Below are 16,456 nucleotides of genomic sequence, written 5' to 3'. Positions count from 1 at the left end.
TGTACATGAACATTATGTCTATTATATTCTGTATGCAAGCATGTTTACTTTGTAATCCTCTGTACTATTTAAATGTTCAATAATAGCTGTGTATTACTTTTATCATCAGAAAAGTAATTCAAAAGTAATTTTCCTTTGGGGTTTAAAAAAATACCAATGATTTATTTAAGTACACTGAGAGAGAGACATACAGACAGAGAGGTGGACAAACACAGAGAGAGAAAGATAGAAAAAAGAAAAGAGAACAAAAGAAAAGAAAGGAAAAGAAAAGAACTTACCCGAATTATGAATCTGATTGCTGCACATCCAGAAGTTGCCATGACTTTTGCGCTATTGGGGACGAGATTAAAAAGTGTAGGTACAATGGCTTCAGCTCCATGATCAAACTTGTTTCCCAAAACTGTTGAAAGATGGCTATAAAGGAAGACAGAAAAATGTTTTTTAAAAAAATAATTTAACATTAAATACAGGTAGGACCATACAGTTTTAAAATATTCTTTTACTGAATTAACAAAATTTTTATTTTAACCAGTTCCAATGGCAGAAAAACAAAAGAGAGAAAGGCAAGTGCAGATACTACCTACTTCCTTCTTTTCCCCGTCCTTTTACTGTCGAGTGCAAAGTTGAAATTTGGCATTTTAACCATCTCTTTGCAATGGAGAAGTCATCTAATCTCAGAATTTAACCATTAACATGACAGGTAAAACACTCAGCTCTGACTGTACTAACTTTAGTCTTTATCCATTGGATATTTCCACTCTGATGTCCCAATATCAATCTTAAATTCAACATATTTGACAAATAAGTAAAATCTTTCCCAAATCAGTACTCCTCTATTTCTTTCTTTTTATTTTTTTAAATTTTATTTTTGGCTGTGTTGGGTCTTCGTTGCTGCATGCGGGCTTTCTCTAGTTGTGGTGAGCGGGGGCTACTCTTCATTGCATGTGTGGGCTTCTCATTGCGGTGGCTTCTTTTGTTGTGGAGCATGGGCTCTAGGCGCGTGGGCTTCAGCAGTTGTGGCATGCAGGCTCAGTAGTTGTGGCTCGCAGGCTCTAGAGCACAGGCTCAGTAGTTGTGGTGCATGGGCTTAGTTGCTCTGCAGCATGTGGGATCTACCCGGACCAGTGATCAAACCCATGTCCCCTGCATTCGCAGGCGGATTTTTAACCACTGTGCCACCAGGGAAGTCCCAGTACTCCTCTATTTCTATTAATGAGAAATATTAATATTTCGGTCACAAGTACTCCCTGACATCTTTGGTGTAGGATTTCAGAATTCTTGATTGAAAATAGAACTCTACCATACATTGATTAGTTGGGTGACTCTAAGGACGTCTGTCTTCTCTTTCCAAATTTGTAGTTAAACAACTAATCCAGGCTAATTAATTTAATATGATTTTGGGTAAAACACTTAGGAAGAATGCTGTAATTACAGTTCTGACAATGTTTGCGGAATTATTTAATTTCTATATAACTTATATCTTATCTAAAATACATGGTTGGGGTACAGTTAGCTCCAGAATTTCAGGTTCCTGGTTCAAAGAGGTACTTAGGCTCAGACTGACTTACGAGTGTTCAGTTATACCTTCAGTTTTCCAATGTGAAACTCAAATCAGAAGCAGAGAGGTGCCACCTGTGCCCGGATGTTGCTGTCTTCCTTTAAAGAGTGTAAGAGTTTTGTTCTGGTAGGCCAGTGATGTACTCTGAAATCAGCTTGATCTTTATAAGCTTACTGGGAGGGGTGGCCTGAGAGTACTGCAGAGTACTCAGCCTCCAGAGTAGCCTGAACAGTCCTATTCCTATACAACAGCCTTTCTGGGGTCTCTACTGAATGCCCTGGGTGTTCAACAACGTTTCTCCAGTCTGGCTCGTCAGAACTTGAACCTCTCCCGGCCCAGGTGAACTCTGGGAATTGTTTTTTATCTTATAGCTTCCAGCAGTTCTTTCCAGTCCTCAGGGAGTTGTACCTTTCACATGCACAGATTAGTATTCAACTAGACTCATGGGATCCCCTATGCAGATTTCTATAGCTCTTTTTCTGTATACCTCTCCTCTCCAGCGTTCTGCACTGCAAATTTTAGCCACTTCAGCTTTCGGAACCTCCAATCTGTTTCTTCTTCAACTCAGTGAGACTGCCTTGCTCTGCCTGGGTTCTCCCTCCCTCTCCATGGTCCAGAAAATGCATCCAGGTCAAAACTGTGCTGATCATACTGTTCAACTGACTTGTTTGTTTCAAGAATTACACTCCTGCTCTGCCTGCTGTCCATCATCTGTACATAGTTGTCTTACATATTTTCTCCAGTTTTCTGCAAGAGGGCTAATCCTGTACCAGTTGTTGCATCATGGCAAGAAGCAGAATTCCCATCACGGACTATTTTTGAAGGTTACAATTTGTGGATTTTTGTTTTGTTTTGCTATCAAGAGATATTCAATTATTTTGGTATATTGACTTGTATCTAGCAATCTTGCTATATATTCCCTTAATTATAATAATTTATCTATCAATTCTTATCATTTTCTGCATGGATAGTTATATCATTTGTTAATAAGGGCAGTTTTGTTCCTTTTCTTGCAATCCTCATAGTTTTTATTTCCTGAGGGGTTTTTTATTTGTTTGTTTATTCTGTTTTGACTAGGACATCTAATACAATCCAGATTATAAATATTAATAGTAGGCATCTTTGTGTTCCCTCTCTTCAAAGTAATACAACAACATACACAACAAAGTATTCTGGTCGGGAGAAGTGGTAAAAGGAGTTTAAGTGTTCTACCATCCTTAAATTTTAGAAAAATATAAACATACAATATAGGTTTAGACTTTGATAAGTTAATGATGCATGTTATAATTCCAAGACAACTGCTAAAATATCAGAAATAAAAAGCTTAATATCCAAATTAGCAAAGAGAAAGTTACATATAGCCAGTTCTCAGACCCATTCACTTTCTTCTTATACTCACAGAGTTAGTGACCAAAAATCCACCAGTAGACTTTAGACATATAAACATATTTTAAGGTTGGTATAAAGTGCTATTAAGAAAGATTTTTTTTTTTAATCACACAAGTTTAATCCTTATATATATGATGTTTGGAACATATATATGCTTTTTTGGGGTTATCCTGCTAGTGCTTTACTGAATAATCACTGAATCAACGAGTACAAAATTCGTTCATAAAAAATACTTATCACAAAAAAGAATATGCTTACGCCACAGTAATGCAAGCTTCTCTAACCACCTGGGATCTAAGATCCTTAGCTGAAAGTTTAAGTGCTCCATCCAACAAGCGTAAATGTTGGAAAAAGCCATCATATTGTGCAGCTCCAGCAACAAGCAATGATCGAATTTTCTTAAGCTGAAATAAAGAGAATTTTCATTACTGACATTAAAAAGTGGCAGTGCAAAAAAAAGCTACCTAAACTTCACTATTGGAACAAAATTAAAAATTTTTTCATTATATTTCATAATTATATTCAGACATTTTAACAGCATTAAATGTATCTTATAAATAAACATGCAAACAAACAAAAAAGCTTTCTGGAAAAGAACATTATAGATTTAATTATATGCATAATAGACATGTAATGTATGAGTAGGTAAGTAAATTTTAAAGTTTTAAGGGAGTCTTTTCAAAATTGTCACAAAATACACATTAAAATAAAATTTACCATTTTAACCATTTTAAAGTATACAACTTAGTGGCAATAAGTACATTCAAAATGCTGGGCAACCATTACCACTATCTACTAAGAAGCCTATTTTTAAAAGAACCAAATTTGGAAACTATATTCATCCATATGCAAAAGTAAAAAATCAAAAGGATCAACCATTAAGTCATCACCATCTCCAATATTTTAACATTATCACACTTACTTTGTGACACAAATAGCTCTTTCTCCCTATTTCTAAACCTTTAAGTTAGGATTGCCAAATGTTTTCCATATAAACATCATGCATACCTAATAAAATTAATCAGTCAATTGAGATACACTCAGGTGCACATCTGTGCTCACACATACAAGCTAAAAGTTTACCTATCATACCCATTATTATGTATAACTTCATATTAAATTCTGTGGTTTTCTAAATTTTTAAAGATATCTTTAAAGATGAATTAAGGATGGAAAACATAAAAATAAAACACTGTGGATGTTAGAAAAACATCTGAAAGAACAGTTATACAATCTTAGGGTATATAAGGTATGCAAACTATCATAAGCAGAAGAGAAATCAGAAGGCATCTAAACAACTAAAAAAAATTACAATATGGTAGGAAAAAATTAACTGCAATATATAAGTACAAAAGACAAATAACCAAATATTAAATTGGGCAAAATAAATATAAGAAAATGTGTTCAACCTTACCAGTGATAAGCAAATGCAAATTACAACAAAGACACATCATTTGCCTTCATTAGATTGGCAAAAGTTAAAAAGACTCGATAGCACCCCGTAATAGCTCTTACTGTTAAGATCATGGATGACTAATACATTTGTTCAAAATATTTTGGCAATGTCTACTAAAATAAAATTGCATCTACTCTTTACCCACCAATCTACTTTTAAAAATTTAAGCTATAAAAATAAAAACACCATTGTTACAAATATGTGCAAGGATGTTTATTGCAATATTGTTAAAACAGCACAAAATATAAAAACAAGTCCATCCAAGTTTCTAGAAACATACAGCCCACCAAAACTGAATCAAGAATAAATAGATAATTTGAACAGTCCAACTGCTAGGAGTGAAATAGAATCTGCAATAAAAAAAACTCCCTGCAAACAAAGTCCAGGACTGGATGGTTTCACTAGGGAATTCTACCAAATGTACAAAAAACAACTTATACCAATCCTTCTCAAACTCTTTCAAAAGACTGAAGAGGAGGGAATACTCCCAAAATCATTTTATGAAGCCACCATCGCCCTGATACCAAAATCAGACAAAGACGCTACCAAAAAAGAAAATTATAGGCCAATATCTTTCATGAATATAGATGCAAAAATCCTCAACAAAATATTAGCAAACTGAATCCAACAACACATAAAAAGGATCATACACCATGGTCAGGTTGGATTCATCCCAGGGTCACAGGATGGTTCAACATACGCAAATCAATGTGGTCAAAAGCCACATGATCATCTCAACAGATGCAGAAAAAACATTTAATAAAATTGAACATCCATTCATGGTAAAAACTCTTATCAAAGTGGGTATAGAAGGAACATATCTCAACATAATAAAAGCTATTTTTGCCAAACCCACAGCCAATGGTTTATGCCAAACTCAAACCCAATACTCAATGGTGAAAAGCTGAAAGCCTTCCCACTAAAATCTGGAACAGGACAAGGATGGCCTCTACCACTTCTATTCAACTTAGAAGTCTTAGCCACAGAAATCAACAAAAAAAGAAATTAAAGGTATCCAAACTGGAAGGGAAGAGGAAAATTGTCACTATATGCAGATGACATGATAATTTATATAGAAAACCCTAAAGACACCACACAAAAACTATTAGAACTGATAAACAAATTCAGCAAGGTACCAGGATACAAAATTAACATACAGAAATCTGTTGCATTTCTTTACACTAACAATAAACTATCAGAAAGAAAAAGTAAAAAAAAAAAAAAAATTCCCTTTATAAATCACATAAAAAAAAAAAAAACCTAGGAATAAACCTGAACAAGGAGGTGAAAGACTTATATGCTGAGAATCATAACACGTTAATAAAGGAAACTAAAGATGATTCAAAGAAATCATCTCATGCTCTTGGATTGGAAGAATTAATACGGTTAAATGGCCATACTGCCCAAAGCAATCTACAGATTTAATGCCATCCCTACGAATTTACATTCCCACCAACAGTGCAGGAGGGTTCCCTTTACTCCACAACTATGTAACTCTAAGGAGAGTCATGGTCCCGGGGCAACAATGAAGCTCAAAAAGTAGCACAGTGGAGACACTAACAAATGGGTGAGATAGGCTCCACCTGATTAGCAAAACAGAAAAAAATGGACCCTAACTAAGAAAAGGCCTATTATCTCAATGTATTTTCCAGAAAGAAATGTTACCTATCAGACTCTCTATTTCATAAGCAAATACCAGATAGTACTACTATCGAATTTCCAAGCTTTTGAAAAAGAACATTGAAAAAAAAAGGAGAGGGATAAGAAAATAAAAAGTAAAAAACTTACTGCGTTGGCACGCTGATCCCAGTCGTGTTTGTCATCTGACAAAATTTCCCTGATTTTATTTAATGTTTCTTCAAGTTCTCGACTAGAATAGATCTTAAAGAAAAGATGCAAAATTATAACATTAATATTTCTTGCCACAGCAAAATTATGCCCTCATGTTCAAATAATCTTTCCAGTAATAGTATTATTTCCCATTCTAGCACCATTTTTAAATGGAGAATGAAAATACATTATAGATAATAATAAAATAAAATGCTTTGTCTTCCTTACCTGTTACCCAGGTAAGGATATTTCTCCACTCATGAGTAACTTCAAATATACTTTTAAAGTGCTTTGTCATTTAAAAACAAAATGCAAATATCCTACAGATTAGTAAAAACAGGACTGAGTTCTCAAAATGACTTCAGGTATATAACATATCTATTGCATTCGTATACTTATTATACAATATTGCAAAAGGACATGTTTTAGGTTAGTCCCTCCTCCGACCCTCTCGCTAGACTGTAGCCAGGAGAGCTACATGCTTTATTCCCTCTGGAGCTAACCGTCTGCCAAACACCATTATCCTTTCATTCACTTAACAAATATCCACATAACAGGGATGTAACATTCTAGGCACTAAGGACACTATGGTGAGCAAAAAATAGGCATGGTCTTTGCCTTATGGAACTTATAATCTAGTCAGGGAAAGAAAAAAATTAATCAAATGATATAAAATATGAAATTGCAAATAGAAAGTATCACCAAGGAGAAGTACATACTGCCATGAAAGTATACATACAATAGGGGGTTTGAACTAGTTAGGAAAGTCAAGCTTGAATTGAGAGCTAAAGCATGAGGGAGACATCATTAGACAAAATAGAGAAAGATCAGCCTTCCCTGTGGTGAACAGCATGTGCAAAGGCTCTGTGACAGAAAGAAACTGAAAGAAGGCCAAGTACAGTAGTAAAGAGTGCAAAGGGGATCAGGGGAAGAGATAGTGACCCAAGGCCTAAGTCTGTCAGTGCATAGTATTTCTCTACATCACAGTCAAGGTTCAGGGGTGGGCGCAAAACCTAAATTAGTTCAGTTAGAGTGAATTTCAAAGTTTTACATGGTCAACTGGGGAAGAGGCAGAGGGTACTAAGGGAGTGAGGCTCGGACAGCTGCAGCCATGTTGCTGACCATGAGGGAAGACAATGCAGAAGAATCCAGAAACGAGACATAAGAAAGAATGGGGTCCTAGATACCATCTGAGTAGTACAAACAGATACTGCCATCAAATAGGCCCTATTTATATTTTTCACTTTCAACGGCCATCAAATTCTCCTTTTCCTTAAAACAAAAACTTGCCAAAAACAAGAGTACAAAGGGGAGCAAGGCATGAGACAAGGCTGAAGAGGCAGGAGGGGGACCAGATAAACATTTGTTACAGAGTGATTACTGGAGGCTTCTGAGCCTTTCCTGCCTCCCACTTTCCCTTCACAAAAGTCCTTCTGCCATATTTAAAAAGAAAGGCAGGTTCCTCTCCCACTCCTAATCTTATTATGATGCTTTGCTCTGGAATACAATGCCAGGCTCCCCCTCCCCTAACATGGGAAAAAAGGGTCGACTCAAAAATTTACTTTAGTGAGGGGGTACATAATTTTTTAAACATTCTTTTAGGGGGCATACAGAGAGAAGAAGTTTGAATACCACTAAGTTAGGAATTGGCTGCAATAAAATAATTCCTAGGTTTCTAACTTGTGTAACTAATTAGGTTTCCACATATAAAACACTGGAAGAGTAGGTTTGAAAGGGGAAGATCATGAGCCCAGTTGTGGGCACGTTGAATTTGAGATGCTTCTGAGACATCTAAAAGGAGATGTCAAATAAACAATCAGTGGAAAAATTATTTTTGCACTAAAGAGAGTTCTGGCTTAGTGATAAAAACCTGTGCGTTACCTATGTAAAGGCACGAAGTAAAGCCATGGATTTGAAGGAAGGAAGGAAATGGAGAGCGAGAAGAGAGGCCCAGAACCAACCCTTAAGAAATCTCAGTATTCAACAGTCAAGTAAAGAAGGATGTGGCTTTAAAGGAGAAAGAGATGAAGTGGACAGAAAGGTAGGAGGGAAAAAAATGGAAGAACATTGTATCACAGGCACCTTTAAAAAAAAAAAGTGGATGTAGTTGGACATTGCAATGTAAGATGATTCAATGATATGGATTCAATTTTGTTTCAGCCTCACTGAAAAAATCACTTGGAAGTCTAATTGTACCAACAAATAATAGTTTGGCAAGTCAATTCAGGAAAAAAAGAATTTGGAAAACAGGGACAAAAATAAATAATATTACGAACAGGCACATAGGCAATATTCATGGGGAATGCCACTTTACTGGCATCCTTACCTGTATAGAAGGGACATCTGTAAAAGCCTTTATAAAATCATCTTCATCAACTGCTCCGGCACCTCCTTCCTTAGAAGCACCTGGTAATTAAAAATAAATTTATCTTTTAAAGTTTACTTTTAAGCACTTTAGCACTAAGAACACCATGAAAAAAATTAACTCTTTTGATATGAAAAAGGTGTAATTTTGAGACATTCCAATTTATAAGAAGGTATTAAAAAAATCTCCAACTTTTCAGAAAAGAGAAGGTACTTAGCAGTGGTTGATTAGCCCTCTGTAAGGTACTAGATGAGGCTGGTAGTAGAATCCAAACTATAGGAACAGAGCCCTCTCATCCCTCATTCAATGCAAGAGCAAGGACACAAGAAATACAGGTGAAAAGATAAACATTTAAAAAGCTGAGCAGTCAGTTTATATGACCCTAAATGTCAATAATGGTGCCAAGGCTTCCCTGGTGGCACAGTGGTTGAGAATCTGCCTGCCAATGCTGGGGACACAGGTTCGAGCCCTGGTCTGGGAAGATCCCACATGCTGCGGAGCAACTAGGCCCGTAGGCCACAACTACTGAGCCTGCGCGTCCAGAGCCTGTGCTCCACAACAAGAGAGGCCGCGATAGTGAGAGGCCCGCGCACCGCGATGAAGAGTGGCCCCCGAGGGCTTCCCTGGTGGCGCAGTGGTTGAGAATCTGCCTGCCAATGCAGGGCACACGGGTTCGAGCCCTGGTCTGGGAAGATCCCACATGCTGCGGAGCGACTAGGCCCGTGAGCCACAATTGCTGAGCCCTCGCGTCTGGAGCCTGTGCTCCGCAACAAGAGACGCCGCGATAGTGAGAGGCCCGCGCACCGCGATGAAGAGCGGCCCCCGCTTGCCGCAACTGGAGAAAGCCCTCGCACATAAACGAAGACCCAACACAGCCATAAATAAATAAATAAATAAATAAATAAATAATTAAAAAAAAAAAAAAAAAAGAGTGGCCTCCGCTTGCTGCAACTGGAGAAAGCCCTCACACAGAAATGAAGACCCAACACAGCCATAAATAAATTTAAAAAATAAATAAATAAATAAATAAATAAATAAATAAATAAATACATACATACATACATACATACATACATACATACATACATACATACATACAGACGCCAAATAAGTGAGGCAGAGGATCCACATGTGCTGCAGTGGTCAGGAAAGCAAATGTGAAAGAAATGAGGGTCTTGAAATTAACTTTAAATATACAAACAAATCTTCTTTTATTGCACATACACAATAAAAAAGTAAACTTAATAGGCAGTAGTTGTTTAAGAGCCAATAATTAGCTATTGTCTTTCAGCTCCAAATACACTCTTTTATATTGTGATGCTGGGCCTAGGACTGAGCAAACCGTTTTTCTGCTGATTCTAATGGTTTCCTGTTAAACTGTGTCAGTAGGGATGTGGAAAGAATGAAAGCTGAAGGAAGAAGGGACCTGCTCCTTCCTAACTACTTCCTCTTCTTGTCAGTAAAACCCTAGCAACTCTGGCAGGTTGCTCATTTCAGTAGCAGTTCCAGACAGCAGTTTTTCTAACATTCACTGAAACCAGCTCACTATGCCTGACAGAGACACCAGGCAGCTAGTACCGGCTCCTCAGAGGTCAAGTCACAGCTCTGCAGGGCCTCTCCTCTAAGCCTCTATGTTTCAATAATTTTAACCTCATTTTGTTCTTCCAGCTTTAGGGGTAGGAGCTATTTACTGTGATTGCTACATCCATGATACTTTATATTTTATTTTTATTTTTTTTCAAATTAACCAGTATTTAAATAGGGAGGGGAGTTGTTTAACAGAAGTAGTATGAATTATAAATATTATTTCCTGGGTACTCAGCTGCTATATGTAATTGTTGTGCAGAAGACACTAAAATAGTGTCTTTGCTCTTAATGACAGTGGAGAAACCAGAGTCAACAGAGGGAACTTGGCTTCACGGAGAACTGTCGTCACAAAACTCAACCAAGGAATCTTAACACAGCCCCTGAGAGTACTGTGGTATAGGTAGCTGGGGAGGAGACACCTGTCTGGGGGGGAAGGAGAATAAATGCCGGGAAGGCTCTGCACTGATGGATTGTGAAGCCGGCAGAAGGGTCGCCTCCTCGGCCTCTTCCATGATACTTTAGTGTTCTGTTTTTGCATTCTTAATTCATCAATACCCATTTAACAAATTATATTAAATTCTCTCTGCAAAAATAACTTGTGGATTCTGTCTTCTGACTGAAATCTGGCTGATAACTCTACTTATTATTTATTTTCTTCATGGTAAAAATCCAACATATGAAGTGGTTTTCAAATACCTAAGATGTACATTCCAATGGACAATTCACTTAAAAAATCTCTCTGGCTAAAAAATTAAACAGAAAATATCTCTTCAATTAAGTTTATCATCTACCAAAGGAGATATAAATACTGCAAAACTGGACTTAAAAAAAATCATCCTAAAAAATAAAAAATACTCAGGATTTCCAAAGGTGTATAAAAAGCTCCGTATCTTAAAAACAAATAAAAACCTCAGAAGGTCTTTGTATATGAGTTTTAACAGCAATAAGAGATGGACCACAGAACAGCATAAAGTTTAAGGCAATATAAAACTGCAAATTAAAAGCAATGACAATTTCATAAACTAAAAGAGGAATGAATGCATGCTTGCTATAGGAAATTCAATTACAAGAGTAAAAAAATTATAGTTACCCCCTAGATATTAAAAAATCCAATAAAATAATAAAACTCTCAACCCCATGCCCATAATCAGTACTAGTAACTAACTGATTACATGAAAATAATCAGCTAAAGCAAAGAAACAAAAAGATAGCTAATCATATTATCTTAACATCTTATAAGATACATTCATTTACAATCTCTTAATATGGCAGGGTTTATTGCTTTTGACAATGGGTCCTCTGATAGGAGTGCATATGCCTAGATTTTTACAATTTCTTCCCAATCTTTCCCAGTTGTCTTTGTCTAAGCCACTGAACAGAAATTTCGTTAGGGACTGGTCCTTACCAAGCAGTTCCTAAACATTCAACACAGTTTTCATAAAAACAAAGTTCTTTCCACATTCATTAATATATTTTGTTCCTTTATATTACCACTTCTTGCAAATTACTTTGTTACAATAATAAGAGCAACCATTAGGCAAGTTTGAGAACAAACAACGACTCCTAGAAAGTATACATCTCAAGTGGTAGAGGAGACCTGGGCAGATGTACCAGAGCAGAGCCAGCTAACAACCTTAGTGTACTAAAGTGTGGAAGACAGAAAGTTTTACAGAGGAATGGAGAAGTGAAGGGGAGATCAGTATGAAGGATTAGTACAGTGTATATGCAGTTTACTAAGGTATCATACATACAACAGAATGCTAACATCGATACATTAACCCGCCAGCCATAACACAATGTCAAAAACCTTCAAGGGGATGCAGAGCATCTGAACAGATCCCAGATAAGGCCAGAAAAATGTGCCAATGACTAAGGACATACACAGGAAAGTCTAACTTTGAAAGTCACAATTTACTCTAATCATAATTTCTTTATTATGCAGTAATTTCTTATGACTAGGGCCAAATAAGCTAGTAGGGAGTGGTGGGGGAGTAGAATATAATGGCTTTTAAAAGTCCCACAGAAGATGCAGAGACAAATAAATGCAGCCTTGTGACTCTCAGATATGACAGCTAGGTCTCTAAACTTGGACATGGGCATTACCAAATTTGGTAAGAACTTGCATGGTCTGAATATTTAACCCTAATCTACCTCACTCTTACCTTGGAGAATCACTTTGTTTAAGCAGAGCTGCTGCTAATGGGAGTGTCTGGGATATACGAATAGTGTAAAGACAGAGGACATTCTGAGCTCCCCATTCTAACCTTGTTTATACCTTGCATGTATTACAAGTAAACCTTTTTACAATCCATGTTTGCCTAATGTTTCCCCTCACCTTGGTTTTGACTGTCTGGCCTACAAAGTAGGAAAAGGATCCTTGCATAGGGAATAAACTGTTGAATGAACTGTTTTATCTCACAATCATCACTCCATTTTCTGATACAGCTTTAAAAAGTTCACCCCAAAATACTATAAAATCCCTTTAGCGCCAGCAAGGAGAATGAATTACATAAGAAGACAGTCAAAAAGAGTAATGGGCCAAGAATAAACTGTTGAATGAACTGTTTTATCTTACAATCATCACTCCATTTTCTGATACAGCTTTAAAAAGTTCACCCCAAAATACTATAAAATCCCTTTAGCACCAGCAAGGAGAATGAATTACATAGGAAGACAGTCAACAAGAGTAATGGGCCTTAATGTCAAATATTACTGCAAGAAAAGGAGAATGGGTGTGCACACCAAGAGGAGATGTATTTAGATAAATTAAGTTTGAGAGCAGGAGCACAAGTAGAGGTTGGGCTGAAAGGACAAGCGAAGCTGGCTTCCAATTCGACTAAAGCTCTTTCAAATATAACTGTGTTAACAATCATACCAGAAAATATTAATGGGCTGAAACAGAACAGAAGAGCTTTGCCCAGCTGTCTAACCACTCTAAAACAGAGATCAGTAATTCTTTTCTGTAAAGGACAAGAGAGTAAATATTTTAGACTTTATGGGCCATATGGTTCCTGTTGCAATTTCTCAACTCTGCCATTGTAGCCTGAAAACAGCCACAGACAATATACAATGAACAAGGTTGTATTCCAATAAAGCTCTATTTGTGGACACTGAAATTTGAATTTCATATAGTTTTCACATGTCACACAATATTATCCTTCTTTTGACTATTTTTAATCATTTAAAGATGTAAAAAATATTCCTAGCTCATGGGTGAAACAAAAACAGACAGTTGGCTGGATTTGGCCTGTGCACTATAGTTTGCTGATCCCTGCTCTAGAATCCACTCTAAGCTGGTAATCACTTGGTTGGGAAGCAGAGGGAGGGGAAGGGGCATTAGAGGGTACTGTCATTCAGGAGATACCATGGTTTCTAGTGTGCCAGACTGCCTAGAGGAGGCATTCTCAGAAATCCTCAAATACTACTTTAAAAGGTTTAAGTATAAAGAGAAAACTCCATTCTACTTAGTCCTTAACTACTAATAAGGTGAAGTGCTGGATACAACGGTGAATGAAACAAAGGGTAAAGTACAGATACAGGAGCAAGGAGAGCAAAGTCTTAGAGATGGAAAGAGGCAGGTTCTTCTCATGCTACAATGAAGCGACTAGCACTGAAGAGAAAGATAAATGCTGGAAAAACAACATGGAGGGAAGTATGTCAGGAACCTTGATGAAATTCATACAAAATCTATAATTTTTAAAGAGAGTTACACTAACGAAAGCACTATCAGTGCTTTTGAAGAGTGCTATGAAAAGACAGAAGAGCTTTCTGGATCCCCAACTTTCTAAGGGAAGTAGGTTGAAAAAGACACTCAGCTGAAAACACAGGACATTTTGATACAAAAGAAGAAAAGATTTCGGGGGCAGAGCCCAGAGTCCAGGGCAAAACCAAGAACAGAAGAGAACACTGATTTAGAGAAGCACACCCAAAGAGAGAATGAAACCTTCATGATGGAACATTCATGACCCCTGTAATAAGGGAACCTGAAAGCAGGTTCCTGTTGGATTTCAAAATTGCTATAAATCAGTGACTACTATGAAGTTCCTGTTCCTTCCCCCAACCTTTTCAAAGAAACTTATTTATCTTATTTATTTTTAAAAAATTTTTGGCTGCATTGGGTCTTTGTTGCCGTGCGCAGCCTTTCTCTAGTTGCGGCGAGCGGGGGCTACTCTTCATTGCGGTGCGCAGGCTTCTCATGGCGTTGGCTTCTCTTGTTGCAGAGCACAGGCTCTAGGCACACGAGCTTCAGTAGTTGTGGCTCGCAGGCTCTAGAGCGCAGGCTCAGTAGTTGTGGTGCACGGACTTATTTGCTCCACGGCATGTGGGATCTTCCCGGACCAGGGCTCGAACCCGTGTACCCTGCACTGGGCAAGTGGATTCTTCACCACTGCGCCACCAGGGAAGCCCTCCTCCCCTTTTTTTAGGAGTGTCTATTATGGTTTTTCTGTCCTGTATGTTGAGTACGTGGGGTGCAAGTAGATGTCTTTTTAGTTCAGAGGCCTCTGCATGGAGAGGAGCCACACCAGAGGAGAGAAACCTCACATGCATCTGGACCTGATGCAGATCAAAGGATCACGGACTTTGAGCCTGATGGTATAATTAGGATGAGACTTTTGGGAAATGTCCATGAGTGCATTTTGTGTGTGGGAGGCATGTAAATTATCGTGGTCAGAGGGCATGCTGCAGTAGGCTGGCTGCAAGGGTAGCTGCAACAATTGCTCTCATTCCTGACAACTGCTCCTTTTACAATGTGACTTTGCAGCTTTCCCTATTGAAAAGTGGAGTTCCCAGTAAAGAGGTGGAGAAGAGTAACTGAGAATTCTGGTTGAGACAAGACCTCGGAGAGGCTGAAGGGGTCCCTGATTGGTGATTCCCCAGTGTCCAGCAGAAAAAAACTTCTCAGAGGAAAGCTTCTGGAATCCCCAATTTGGACCTGAAGGACTTCCACTAATTAAGTTCAAGCAATGAGCTCACAATCAAAGTTCAAATACGTTTGATCCTTGAACAAAACAGGTTTGAACTATGTGGGTCCACTTAAACAAACAGATTTTTTTTTGTTTGAAAACACTGAGCTGTACACTTTGTCTATCTATCTATCTATCTGTCCATCTATCTATCTATTTTTGGCCGCAGGGCATGCAGGACCTTAGTTCCCCGACATTCCAAATAAACCTTTATTTCTAAAACCAGATAGCAAGGACATATTTGGCCTGCTGGCTGTAATTTGCCAAATCCTGGTGTAGACAGAAAACCCAAAATAATATATAGTAAAATCATTAAAAATTAAACTTTAGTTAGGTGACTAGATACAAAATCAAAATATAATAATTGATTTCATTTCTATGCATCAGCAACAAAGTTAGAAATTTTAAATTAAGAAAATACTATGTCGAGGAACCTTGAGGGCATCATGCTGAGTGAAATAAATCAGACAGAGAAAGACAAATACAGTATCATCTCGCTTATATGTGAAATCTAAAAAACAAACAAACAAAAAAAACAAGCACACAGATACAGAGAACAGATTGGTGGTTGCCAGAGGCAAGGGGTGGATGAAATAGGTGAAGGGAGTCAAAAGGTACAGACTTCCAGTTATAAGATAAATAAGCCATGGGATGTAAAGTACAGCATGGTGACTAGAGTTGACACTGTACTGCTTATCTGAAAGTTGCTAAGGGAGTAAATCTCAAAAGTTCTCATCACATGGGAAAAAAAGCTCTGTAACTGTGTATGGTGACGGATGTTAACTAGACTTATTGTGGTGATCATTTTGCAATATATACAAATATTGAATCATTATATTGTACAACTGAAATTGATATAACGTTGCATGTCAACTATACTTCAATTTAAAAAAAAAAAAAGAAAATGTGTTGACTCTATAGATGAATTTGGGGAGAACTCACATCTTTGTAATACTGTTTTCCTATCCAGGAATGTAGTATGTCCATTTATTTATGACTTTTAAAATTTCTTTCAATGAAGTTTTACAATTAAAAAAAATACTATGCTTTCTGGGACTTCCCTGGTGGCACAGTGGTTAAGAATCCACCTGCCAATGCAGGGGACACGTGTTTGAGCCCTGGTCCGGGAAGATCCCACATGCTGCGGAGCAACTAAGCCCCTGCGCCACAACTACTGAGCCTGCACTCCAGAGCCCATGCTCTGCAACAACAGAAGCCACCGCAATGAGAAGCCCACGCACTGCAACGAAGAGTAGCCCCCACTCGCCACAACTAGAGAAAGCCCGCACACAGCAGTGAAGACCCAA

The 16,456-nt window shown here is 37.6% G+C and overlaps 1 protein-coding gene across 39 annotated transcripts in view; it reads right to left on the bottom strand.

The window, feature by feature from the left end:
• The window catches only part of CLASP2 (cytoplasmic linker associated protein 2), a 175,116-nt gene that overhangs the window by 97,540 nt on the left and 61,120 nt on the right, over positions 1-16,456 (bottom strand). For all 39 annotated transcript variants that reach the window (XM_082348296.1, XM_082348318.1, XM_082348329.1 and 36 more), the window contains 4 exons: positions 8,560-8,639; positions 6,192-6,284; positions 3,206-3,351; positions 279-414 (listed from right to left, as the gene is read on the bottom strand). In XM_082348296.1, coding sequence (XP_082204422.1) covers positions 279-414; positions 3,206-3,351; positions 6,192-6,284; positions 8,560-8,639 — 455 coding nt within the window. The remainder of the gene's footprint in view (positions 1-278; positions 415-3,205; positions 3,352-6,191; positions 6,285-8,559; positions 8,640-16,456) is intronic.

Source organism: Balaenoptera borealis, assembly GCF_965194805.1.
Source record: "Balaenoptera borealis genome assembly, chromosome: 12".
Taxonomy (NCBI): domain Eukaryota; kingdom Metazoa; phylum Chordata; class Mammalia; order Artiodactyla; family Balaenopteridae; genus Balaenoptera; species Balaenoptera borealis.
The sequence above is the reverse complement of the archived record's forward strand: the minus strand, read 5'-3'. Positions and strand labels throughout refer to the sequence as shown.